The sequence below is a fragment of the Pelophylax lessonae genome (assembly GCF_965119305.1).
Source record: "Pelophylax lessonae genome assembly, chromosome: 1".
NCBI lineage: Eukaryota > Metazoa > Chordata > Amphibia > Anura > Ranidae > Pelophylax > Pelophylax lessonae.
The window spans coordinates 738,737,626-738,750,115 of record NC_138768.1 but is presented as its reverse complement, the minus strand read 5'-3'; the positions used below and the strand labels follow the sequence as shown (position 1 = coordinate 738,750,115).

General features: G+C 39.0%; 1 protein-coding gene across 2 annotated transcripts in view; it reads right to left on the bottom strand.

Annotated features, from left to right (window-relative positions):
* The window catches only part of KDR (kinase insert domain receptor), a 54,695-nt gene extending 42,546 nt beyond the window's left edge, over window positions 1-12,149 (bottom strand). For both annotated transcript variants that reach the window (XR_014224869.1, XM_082244168.1), the window contains exons 1-4: window positions 11,889-12,149; window positions 9,884-9,956; window positions 3,401-3,597; window positions 2,078-2,208 (exon numbers count right to left, since the gene is read on the bottom strand). Coding sequence is in view for 1 of the 2 variants with exons in the window: in XM_082244168.1 (XP_082100294.1) it covers window positions 2,078-2,208; window positions 3,401-3,597; window positions 9,884-9,956; window positions 11,889-12,135 (648 nt within the window). In the remaining variant the exon portion in view is untranslated. The remainder of the gene's footprint in view (window positions 1-2,077; window positions 2,209-3,400; window positions 3,598-9,883; window positions 9,957-11,888) is intronic.
* Between the last annotated feature and the right edge of the window lie 341 nt (window positions 12,150-12,490).

The following is a 12,490-nucleotide window of genomic DNA, read 5'->3' as shown; positions in this document are numbered from 1 at the left end:
GCGGCGATTCTGCCCACGATCCAAGATGCTGGAGCCTGGTGAATGGAGCCTTGCGTCTTGTCCTTGTGTCACAGAGGTAGTAAATTAGGGAAAAATCTTCCCAATGGAAAAACAGAAAGCAATAAAAAAAAGTCAGAATGCTAATTGTATACTACTTTACTCAAAACAAATATTTTTTGCATGACTGGAGTTAGGCTCCAAAGAACTATTGTTAATTACAAAAAAAATGTAGCTTCCAAGGGGACCAAGTGCATATAGCATTTGATCTCGATTTCATCTATGGCCCTGTTGTCCCCAAAATGCACCTCTATATGCTGGCTGTAGCTCCACCTCCAGGCTAGGAGATCTGTATTTTTTAATGAATGAACAAACAGCATGGCTCGTTCCTTTATAATACTAAAAGATCATTCAGAACTGCCGCCCTTAGGCTACGTTCACATGTGGGCGCAGCGGATCACGAGCAGAATCACTGCGATTCTACCCGCGATCCGGAAATCATTGCAAATTGCTGGACGCCTGTGCGATACCCGTGCTTTGCAATGGCACCTTAAACGCTGTGCGATGTTGCCGCGATTTTCTCCTGAATCGCGCAAACAGAATCGCGGGACGCATGATGCGCAAAAGAAGCTCTTGTACCTTTTTTGGGCATCATGCGCCCCGCGATTCTGTTTGCGCAATGTTTCCGCGATTCGGCAGGCGGAAATCGTGGCAACATCATACAGCGTTTGGGGTGCTATTGCAAATTACGGGCATCGCACAGGCGTCCGGCGATTTGCAATGATTTCCGGATCGCGGGCAGAATCGCTGTGATTCTGCCCGTGATCTGCTGCGCCCACATGTGAACGTAGCCTTAGTAATGTATCTGCCAGTTCCCTGTGTGTATACAGTTAGCTGCAGATATATTACACAGAGTGATCTTTCGCTATTATGAATGAAAAAGTAGTGCTGATCATTTATATTATAATAGTGACAGATCACATAGAGCTGCAGCTGTGTGTCTATCAACAACGGCTTTTGCAAATACACAGCGGGGTTGATTTACTAAAACTGGAGAGTGCAGCTGTGCATTATAGCCAATCAGCGTCTAACTTCAGCTTGTTCAATTAAAAGTTGATTGGTTTCTATGTAGAAATGTGCCAGATTTTGCTCTCTCCAGTCGTAATAAATCAACCACAGTCCAGCCAATAGGTCATACTGAAAAATCAGTAATACCCTGAACGGTGCACTGTATGACACAGCCCAACAGTGCTGATTGCTCATTCATAAAATGTATACAGTATATGCTCATTCATAAAGTGTATGGAAGAAAGCAGCTGCTCATAGACAAACAGCACTGCAGGCTGTGTGATCATTATGAATGGCAGTGCTATCCTCCAGAGAGGCCCCTGCTTCCAGAAACCAGAGCTATCAATCACATATCCATGTCCTTTCTAGCAGCGTTGTTGGACAGAGGGAGTGGGAAATCTATTTGAACACACTGTTTAGAAACCAGGGGGTGAATTTGAACAGCACTACGTGTTATATGTGCTTGGGCCCCTGGAATGTTACATACCATTAACAATTTTTTTAATGATAGTTTTTCTTTAGGGCTCTATCACACGGGCATTCCATATGTCCGTATTTCATCCCATTTTTTTGCGGATGAAATACGGACATAATGCATGTCAATGGGATTGCAGATGTCAGCGGACATCCGCTGACATCCGATTTTTGTCCTTTCAGTTCTGTTCTGTTTTTTTGGAACGGAACAGAACCCTATTTTTCCTCCGTTAAAAAAACAGAACTGAAGCAAAATAGGATGTCAGCGGTGTCATCCGCTGACATCCGCAATCCCCATAGACTAACATTATGTCCGTATATATCATCCGCAAACGGAGGGGATGATATGTGGACATACGGACATACGGACCAAGTGTCATCCGTGTCCGTAAAAAAAAAAAAGTGCCGCAGCGGACAAAAAAACCGGAGCGGCCGTGTGAAAGAGGCCTTAATCTACATAATAATCACCAGGATATATTAGTACTTAAAAAATCCATAATTCCTTAGTCAACATAAAACACGTTAGTGTGTCACTTACCGTACGCAGAGTCATGTTGAGATCAGGTCTTGAGGCTAGGCATGGTATGGTGACAGATTCATTGCTGGAAGCAGTTCCATGGATGGTCACAACAACAGGGTTATCATTTGGCACCAATGGAGATTCCTGGTCTAAAGACGACATTACATTGTTCTTACAAATGTTACTTTTTTGTGGTATTCACTAAAACTTTTCATTTGTGACATTACAAGTTCCTAGTTAGAGTGTAGATTTCATTGGAGTATTCTGAACTGATAGACTAATCCTGCGTCAGACAAAAGTCTACAAATTTGCAGTTATAATTAGAGTGAATGTAAATAATCATATTGTATGCATGGCTACTCGATTCAACTCTGGCTACAACTGGCATTTCATATTCTGTCTACAGAAACTGTGCACTGCTGTAAACTCTAAGATCGGAAGATTACTCCCTTTTTTGTAATTCCAGCCCTCAGCTGTAATTCCTAGATTAGGTTGGATTGTCAGTTCAGTTTAGTAGTTTCATTAGGTTGACTTTCATTGTACCTCATGTATGAAAGCGTCAGAATTACAGCCCTGCTAACACATCACTTAGCAGAAAGGGATCCCGCTAACGATTTAAAAAGCACGATTCACATGCAGAAAGGCATGTTGCGCATAGGGCAGCCCATTCACTTGATGCATGTTTGTCATGCCAAAGAGGCTCAGGGACCAAATTTTGGCTCTGAGCACTCACGCTTTGCCACCGTTCTCACATGGTTTGTCACGTGACAATCAAGGTTTTGCCGTGATTTTGAAACGCGTATATATAAATAGAGCCTAACATTGTAGGTGAAAACTTGTTTTCTTTTTAAACTTTGAATAGAGTAGGAAACAGGATCCCTGTTGGTGCCCCATTGGGGTGAATTTCTCATTGAAAGAAAACCCCTAACTGGTGGCAACTTTAAAATTTTAGATTTCCCATCACTTTCTTTCCCTGTGACAATGGTCACCAGTATAAATAGAGAAGGTGAACCTACCCAGTGGGTGCATAAACAGCAATGACAACCCAATAGATGTTCTAACTCTTCCTAATTGTACCCAAAATTAAAAAAGGATTTAGCAAGACATAAACAGTAAATAACTGTTATGAATTCAATAAACCAAAACTGAGATTTACATCTGCCCTGGAAGTTAACTGGAATCTAAAAGTTTAAATTAGATTGGTAGCTCTGGAAAAAATAATCCTAATTGTCATAGATAAGGAATAATATATCTTACTGTAAGGTAATATAGTAGATCAGTAGGATGGAGAGTGCTATGCAGTGTGCACACAATCTAAAAGTACAACACAAATCCACTTACTTTTGACAGACACATGAACAGTTGAGTTAGCATTAGTTCCTTCGTAGAAGCACATGAATATTCCACTGTCATTTGCTGTGAGCTCTCTCACCACAAGGATTTGGCAAGAGACATCCTCATTACACTGAATCAGGGATATACGGCTATCATCAGTGCTGAGGTTTACAGACCACGACCACTCTACTTGCTGCTCCCCACTAGGAAATAAAGGAAATGCACCATTCTGTTAATTTATGCCTAGTGTCCTTTAGTTGCAGAATACAGTTTGTATAAATGATGCAAATTGTTATGTTAAAAAGTAATATGGAAGGTATGTTTTTCCTATTTCACCATGCATATACAGTATATACACTTTATGGCCAAACATATGTGGACACCTGACTATCACATTTCTATGAGCTTATTGAATATCCCAATCCAAAACAATTGGAATTTGGTAATATGGAGTTGGCCCCTCTGCAATTACAGTTAGATCCATATATATTTGGACACAGGAACAATTTTCAAACTTTTGGCTCTATATGCTACCAGAATAAATCTAAAACGAAATGAAACAATCCAAGGGGTTAAACATAAATATCAAGAACAAATTTGAGGAACTGTAACTATTTTTATGCACAGTCCCCCATTTTCAGGGGCTCAAATGAAATTGGACAAATGAATATAATCATAAATAAAATGTTAATTTTTAATATTTTGTTGAGAATCCTTTACTGGCAATGACTGCCTGAAGTCTGGAACCCATGGACATTACCAAAGACTGGGTTTCCTCCTTTCTGATGCTTTGTCAGCCTCTAACTGCTTCTTTGTTTGTGGGTCTTTCTGTCTTCAGCAAGTGAAATGCATGCTCAATTGGGTTGAGATCAGGTGATTGACTCGGCCATTACAAAATATTCAACTTCTTTTCCTTCAAAAGCTCCTGGGTTGCTTTTGCAGTGTGTTTGCTGTATTGGCTGAATCTGGGCTGACAGTAAATCTTTAAACACTGCAAAATTCATCCAGCTGCTTTCTTCACATCATCAATAAACACCAATGACCCAGCCCGACTGGAAGCCATGCATGCCCATGCCATCACACTGCCTCTGCCATATTTTACAGATGACGTTGTGTGCTTTGGATCATGAGCTGTTCCAAGCCTTCTCCAAACTTTTTTCTTCCCATCATTCTGGTACAGCTTAATCTTAGTTTCATCAGTCCAAAGAATGCTTTTCCAGAACTGGTCTGGCTTTTTTAGATGTTTTTTGACAAAGTCTAATCTGGCTTCTCTATTATTCAGGCTTACGAATGATTTGCACCTTGTGGTGAACCCTCTGTATTTGCTCTTGTAAAGTCTTCTTTTGATTGTAGGCTTTGACAATGATACGCCCACCTCCCAGAGAGTGTCCTTCACTTGATGGATTTATTTCATATTTGAAGCTTTACAATGGTCTGTTTCACTTGCATGGACAGCTCCTTTGAACGCATGATATACAGTAGGTTAACAGCAATAGATTTCAAATGCACATTCCACACTTAGAACCAACTCCAGACCTTTTACCTGCTCAATTGGTGAAGAAATAATGAAGGAGTAGCCCACACCTGGCCATGAAACAGCTTTTGATTCAATTGTCTAAATACTTTTGGTCCCTTGAAAAAGGTTGGATGGCTATTCTTAAGAGTTGTAATTCCTAAACCCTTCCCCCCGATTTGGATGTACATACCCTCAAATTAAACCTGAATGTGCACTTTTCAGACCATTTCCATTATATAAATATAGCTTGAATATGTTTTGGTAAATACCTGAAAAAAACTAAAATGATGCCTGTATCCAAATATATATATGGCCCTAACTGTATACCAGTCTCCACTTTCAGGGAAAGCTTTCTACAAGATTTTGGAGTGTGCCTGTGGGAATTTGAGCATTTGTGAATTCAGGTACCAATACTGGATGAGAAGCTTGGCTCATAATCAGCATTCAAATAATTCCATAGGTGTTCATTAGGGTTGGGATAAGGGCTCTCATGTTCCACCACACCAAACTCATCAAACCCAAACAATATCTTTATGGCTATCAAAACAGGTATTTATGCACCTGAATTTGTGCAAAGGCCACAGTCATGCTGTAACAGTAGTCCTTATACCTCCTGTCATTTGAGCCATAGCATCCTCATATGGACAGACCATGACAAACATGGGAAGCTGCTCTATGAAGAGTCAGCCAACGCATCCACAAACTCACATATGCTTTGCCCAACCTGAGGACTTGGCAAAACTCCCCATTAGAACCACTACCTCCTACAGAGCTACTCCCACCACAGGATTAAAAAGAGCCTCCAACCTCTCATCTGTGGCGCCATACCAGGACCTATTGGGATCTCAAGCAGAAAGTGGCCAGGTCAACAGCTAGAGAACACTATTTTTTAGAACTCCTCCATGGGGTACTGCTGAGTGGAGTGAAGAAAACACCTTTCCTGGGTGAGCCCAATTGCATTCACCCCTTCCTGAGATACAGAAAGTTTGGGATTATTAGGCAGCTGCCAGAACCCAAATCCAGTGACTTGACTCTAGAAGCTGCATCCCCAGTTTGTTCACACCATCCATGTCACCAGGAGGCCCACTGTTACCCTTTCTTTTTCAGACTACCACATACCCTAAGTCTACTCCTGAGATGATGCAGACTCCTGATCCTCAACAGCTTCATCCTTCCACAGACGGAAAGAGGGGTAGGAGGAAAGCTCCCATGTTATTACCCAAATAAAAACCCCTGAGACGCAGTTATACAAAACCAGAGGTGGCTGCTGACAATTCTTCCCTAGACACAAAGAACTAGAGGAGCGTGTCCTTGAAACAGTAACAAATACCAAAATTGGGCAGAGATTCAGAACCAATTTGTCTTATGGGAGCTATTACATAATAAACTGCAAAAGGAAGCACACCCTTATGTCAACAGGCCAATAACCCCCAAGAATGGGAGCATCCACCCAGACAATATCCATGTAGCAAGTCAGCCCAATCTAAAAACCGTGCCTGTGGAGACATGTTCAATGATCTCATTGTGCCCAATGCAGCCTGTCTGCCCTTTTGAATATGGCCAGGTATTGTCTCACAGCACACAACACAGGTGCCCCAAAGGCACAAGGACTGCCATATTATTCCATCGTACAGGTCTGCACCTACTGCGCCATAGCTGCAGGGCTAAAGGCCCCATCTTCACCCCTTGCAGTTGGCATGCCCCACAGGGCAAGTACCTCCCTATACTGTTGCCACAAGCTTGGAAGTACACAATTGTCCAAAATGTCTTATTGTTGCAGTAATATTAACAGTAAAAAGAAAAAGATGCAGCACTCACTTCAGAAAAGATAGATATCCAGGCAGGAATTCTGAATAACATGCTCTGGCTCAGAGTGTACTCCAAGCACTTGAAACAAACCGTGAAAAAGTATATGAAGACTTTATTAGCTACATAGCGGTGAGTATAAAAGAGCAGCTTACACGTTTCGCAAATAGCCTTAATCATAGCATAATACATACCGAACAAGCTTACCATTTATACAACCCCCAACCATTAACAAACAGTGTGTAAAACTATTAAAATCAAATTTGAAAAATAAGGGGTGTGAATCTGGGCAACAACATGCAAGATGGTATAGCATGTCAAATGGATCACATTGCCAAGAAAATGCTTGCAAAAACTGTACACACTGGAAAGAAAACATACAAAAATAGTTTAAAAAAATAATTCAAATTGTGCACAATAAATGTGATATAAATAATAGAACAGAAGAAGGTCCAGAGGATCCTGAGATAATATCACTGGGAGCGGCATAAGGCAGAACCATATCCAAAGTATCTTTTCTTTTCTTTAGATATGATTCAGCCTTTTGCCAGTGATATTATTCCAGGACCTGCTTCCGGTATATTATTTATATCATATATATTGTACAAATTTTTTGTAACTATTTTTGAATGTTTTCTTTCCAATGTGTACATTTTTTGCAAGCATTTTCTCTGTATTGTGATCCATTTGACATGCTATACCATCTTGCTTGTGGCTGTCCAGACTTGCACCCCTTGTTTTTCCATTTGATTTTAATTGTTTAATGGTCTAGACCTGTTTATTAATGGATGGGGGTTGTATAAATTGTGAGCTTGTTCAGTATGTATCATGCTATGATTAAGGCTATTGGCCGAAATGCGTAAGCTGCTCTTTTAATCTCACCGCTATGTGGCCAATAAAGTTTTAAACACAGGTGTTTGTGTTGCTGGCTCTTCATATACTTTTCAAAGTAACATTAACAGTATCTTCACTGGAAATACTCAAACAAAATCCTTTGGAGAGGTGGCCACACCATTTTAGCCATATAATGTATGTTGTAGGTAAAATACGTTCTGGTGTCATTGTGCAATCAAGACAAGTAAAACATTGAAAATGTCCAAACTTTGTAGCTATTAGCTATGACACAAGATATCATATCTTTTGTCTATGAAAATATTTTTTTAAAGGATCTAGAAGTATTTAGCAATAGTATTAACTGATGGTAAGACAAGGAGATACCAGACTTTAGTGATTCGTTTTCATACCCAAAACAAAACATTTCATGTAAGAAAAATGCATCCTACTGTGCAATTCACTGTATCAGCCTATACCTACTATTTACCAGGCAAATGAGTAAGATATTAAAGGCAACCTAGTATGACAGAAATGTAAGTAGCCATTGCTGACTTCTGAAAATGCTAGTTGTCTACTTGATCACTGGCTTCAGTAGATGCTAAGGCTGTCTTGGGATAGCCAAACAACTAAGAGAGCAGGCTGAGTTCCCAGCATAGCTAGAGAACTGATCACGGTGTGCTCTCCTGCTTAGTGTGGTCAGTTTTTAATAGGAAAGCAGAGGGACTAGCAGGAACACCAGGGACTTCACATAAAGGAAGCAATACAAAGAGAACAGGAGACTTTTTCATACAAGTACATGGTACAGCTGGCACATATCAGGAATTTGAAATGTTGGGGTAACAAATGCTTTAAGTCTGCAGGGCCACTTTAACCACTTGCCAACTGCATAACGACGATTTACGTAGGCAGTCAGCCCCTCACAGGCAAAGCGACGTAGTTCTACGTCGCTAGCCTGTGAGGCTCTAGGGAGGGAGCGAGCGCGCACCGCCGGAGGCGTGCTCCCGCTCGCTCACGGACCCCCTCGCGCGTGTGTCCGGCAGACCAGATGTCCGCCGGGCACTCGAGATTGTCCGTTACAGCGGGAGAAAGGCAGGCAGCTAATGTAAACAAAGCCGCCTGTCATTCTCCCATGTAAGAATAGTGATCCTACGGTTCTGCTATGTAGGATCGTTGATCACTGTTCTTACACCTCAAGCCACATCCAATCACAGTAATAAACACGCCCCTAGGGACACACTTAACCCCTCCCTCTCAAAAAAAAAAAGTGAACCCCTTCACTGCCAGTGTCATTTTTACAGTAGCAGTGCATATGTATAGCACTGATTACTGTAGTAATGTCACTGGTAACCCCAAAAGTGTCAAAAATGTCATTCAAGGGTCCAATCTGTCCGCCGCAATGTCGCAGTCCCGCAAAAAAAATTGCAGATCGCCGCCATTACTCGTTAAAAAAATAAAACAACAAAAATTACAAAAATCTTTCCCTTTGTTAGTAAACGCAATAACTTTTGCGCAAACCAATCAAAATACGCTTTTTGCGATTTTTTTTACCAAACATATGTAGCATAAAACAAATTGGCCTAAAATGTTAAAAAAAAATTTGATTTTTAAATTTTTTTTTTAGGAATTTCATATAAAAAAATGTGAAAAATATTGTTATTTTTGCAAAATTGACGCTCTTTTTTGTTTATAGTGCATGATCAAAAAATCGCACAGGTGATCAAATACTACCAAAAGAAAGCTCTGTTTGTGGGAAAAAAAGGACGTCAAATTCGTTTAGGTACAGCGTCGCACGACCGCGCAATCGTCTGTTAAAGTCACGCAGTGCTGAATCGCAAAATAGGCCTTGGTCAGGAAGGGGGTAAAATCCCAAGTGTATCGATAACCCAAAGCCCAAGTGTATCGATAACCATCATTAGGTGAGGGTTCATCTTTATATGTCTGAGGAGCATTTCTACTCTAGGGGATGTATGTATTAGGTTTCTCAAGAAAGTTGCTCAATTATATTGTTACATGTGTATACACACTATGACTTGTGAGGGGCTCCCTAATTTTCAGGTGTGGAGGAAAGATGACACTTCAGTTATGGATAAAAAAGAAGAGTCATGCCATGTTTTATCTTTCATTTTGCAGTATCAGTGTCAAGCTGACTCTTGTTTCTCTAGGACACAGAAGGGACCTCACCTTCTATTGCAGCGGTCAACTGTAAAAGACCATCATTAGTAACAAAACTGAAAACCGAAACATGGAAAATTTATTAACACATGGCACCCAACCCATATCTAAAAGTACCAAAGCAGCATAAACATTGTACTTGGAGGGTATCGATGACATACCTGCATGTGATGTTTAGTGTACTGTTTGAAGGTATTACCAGATTACTTTCTTTAATGCTTAAAGTTGGAAAATCTGCAAAGAATAAAAAAATAACAGGGTGTAAGGGCAAAGTGGATAATACATTCTTCTCTGTACACCTTCACCACTCAGCTTATCATAACAGGAAGATGGTGCAGATGGTCCTGGGAGAAATGCAAAGCAAATCAATTCTTAGACTTGGGTGGAGTTCCTGTTATTCTGCCAGGCTAGCTCCAATGTCCCTTATAACGGATGTGTGACATTGGAAGGAATTAATGAGTCCTCATCTGATGATTATACTTGGTTTGGACCAACGCTGAAATAATTTTGCTATAATAAAACAAGTGGACCTCTAAATACCAGACAGACAAAATTGACCTGGCCTTATATCGTCACACTGAGGTAGCATGTGACCATTGTCCTTCTCCCACTGTGGTGTCCCTACACCCTTCCTATGTACTTTACAGAAAGTGACGTGTACTCCGTACTTTCTAATCTCCTTTCCCGTAATGTTGCGCAACGCACCAGAAGAAAATTACTAATACTTAATGCAGACAGTATTACTAATAAAGGTGCATATATATATATATATTTTTTTATGTATATATATATATTGAAAAATGTATATATATATATATATATATATATATATACACACATAAATGTGTATATATATATATATATATATATATATATATATATATATATATATACATATATATATATATATATATATATATATATATATGTATATGTATATATATATATATATATATATATATATATATAAATGTATATACATATATTGAAAAATGTATATATATATATATATATATATATATATATATATATATATTTATATATATATACACACACATATATTTATACACAAATAGCTTACATATACATATAGCTTGCATACATATATTACATATGAAATAGTAAAAAATGACATAAATATTAAATGGTAAGCAGAGAGATGTTTATAAAAAGCGAATGCAAAATACCAAGTAAAGGAACTACACTGGTTATCCCCACTCCATATGTCATTCTTAGTGTATGTATGGATTGTAACATATTATAATGTTATATTATATATTATAATATTATAACATATTAGGAGCTCATGGCAAATACATACTAAAAAATGTTTCATATGCTGCAAACAATATATAATATGATCAGGTAAGGCACAGTTTATCATGGTGCGTTGGGGAACAGTCCTATTTATGTTGCTAATAACTGTCCCTTATTTCCAAATACAACTCTTTTTTTTATCTGTCCAGGGGAATTTTGTTGGGATTTTGAACACTTTTAAACAATTGCACAATAAAATCACTGCTACGTGGATGTTGTAATTCATCCACATGGTAAAAAAAAAAAAGTAATTTTATCAGTTTTTGATTTCTAAATATTTTATAATCGTATTTAATAAATATGCTTGGTGGTTGCTATCTAATGAGATGGTGCAGTAACCATATCTAGGTACAAAGCTCAGCAGAAGAGTGTCACTACAGAACAGTGTGCCTACAATTTATTCTAACATTTTGGAAGTATTTTACTAAAATTTTGGAACTATTTCTCTTGCTAGTCACACTGATTTTTACTACAAAAAAAAAAATGAAGATGAAAAAGTATTTAAATGAACAGCCCTGACAATACAATATATAGTACAATATCCTCTGACAATAAAAGTATATATATATATAAATTTATTTTTATTTTATTTTTCATTTAAAATATACTATTACACAAACCATCCTAGAGCAAGATTCACACACACACACACACACACACACACACACACACACACACACACACATACATATATATATATATATAAACTTTTCCTTTTTTTTTTTGTATAAAATATACTATCATACAAACCATACTAAAGCAAGGTTTACTTTTTCTCTATTTACACATTATTTACATTGCCATATTTGATAAAATACTAATTAATAATACTTTTCATTGATCTCTCACCTGATGCCATAAGAGATCCGATCAGACAGCAGTGCAGAATTACCACCAGCATCATCTTAATCCTTGTATTGTCCATTGTAGACAGATCACATCCCAATTCAGAAGCTCTCATGGACTGAAGACAATGACAATATAGTATTATATAGATCCCCAGACGTTGTGCCCAGTACTGGATGATGGTCAGCTCCTGTGCCCAGTGATGGATCAGTGCCGCTCGCTTCCAGTGGTGGAGACGATCATACAACATACACGGTGTGTCTCTCTGTCTCTGTCCGGCTATGAAGCCGCATCACTATGTGCGAGTCTAGCTGGCAGGCTGATCTACTCCCTGAACTTACCTGCCCCGCCCACACAAGGAGTCCCCACCCCTTTTAAAGAAAGTGGAAACTTCACCCTGGGCTCTATCACCTCTACACTATAGATCAGCGATACTCTATATAACTTTCTCCCTCTTTTTACTTATTGTAGACATTGATCAGTTCATATCATGTCATTTTGCGTGATTCCATTGGCCGGCTTGTGGTCATTTTTGCACCATGCCAATAAGGAGGCATACCTATGATCCATGGGGCCCCATAGTAAGATGCCCCCCAGTCTCTCTG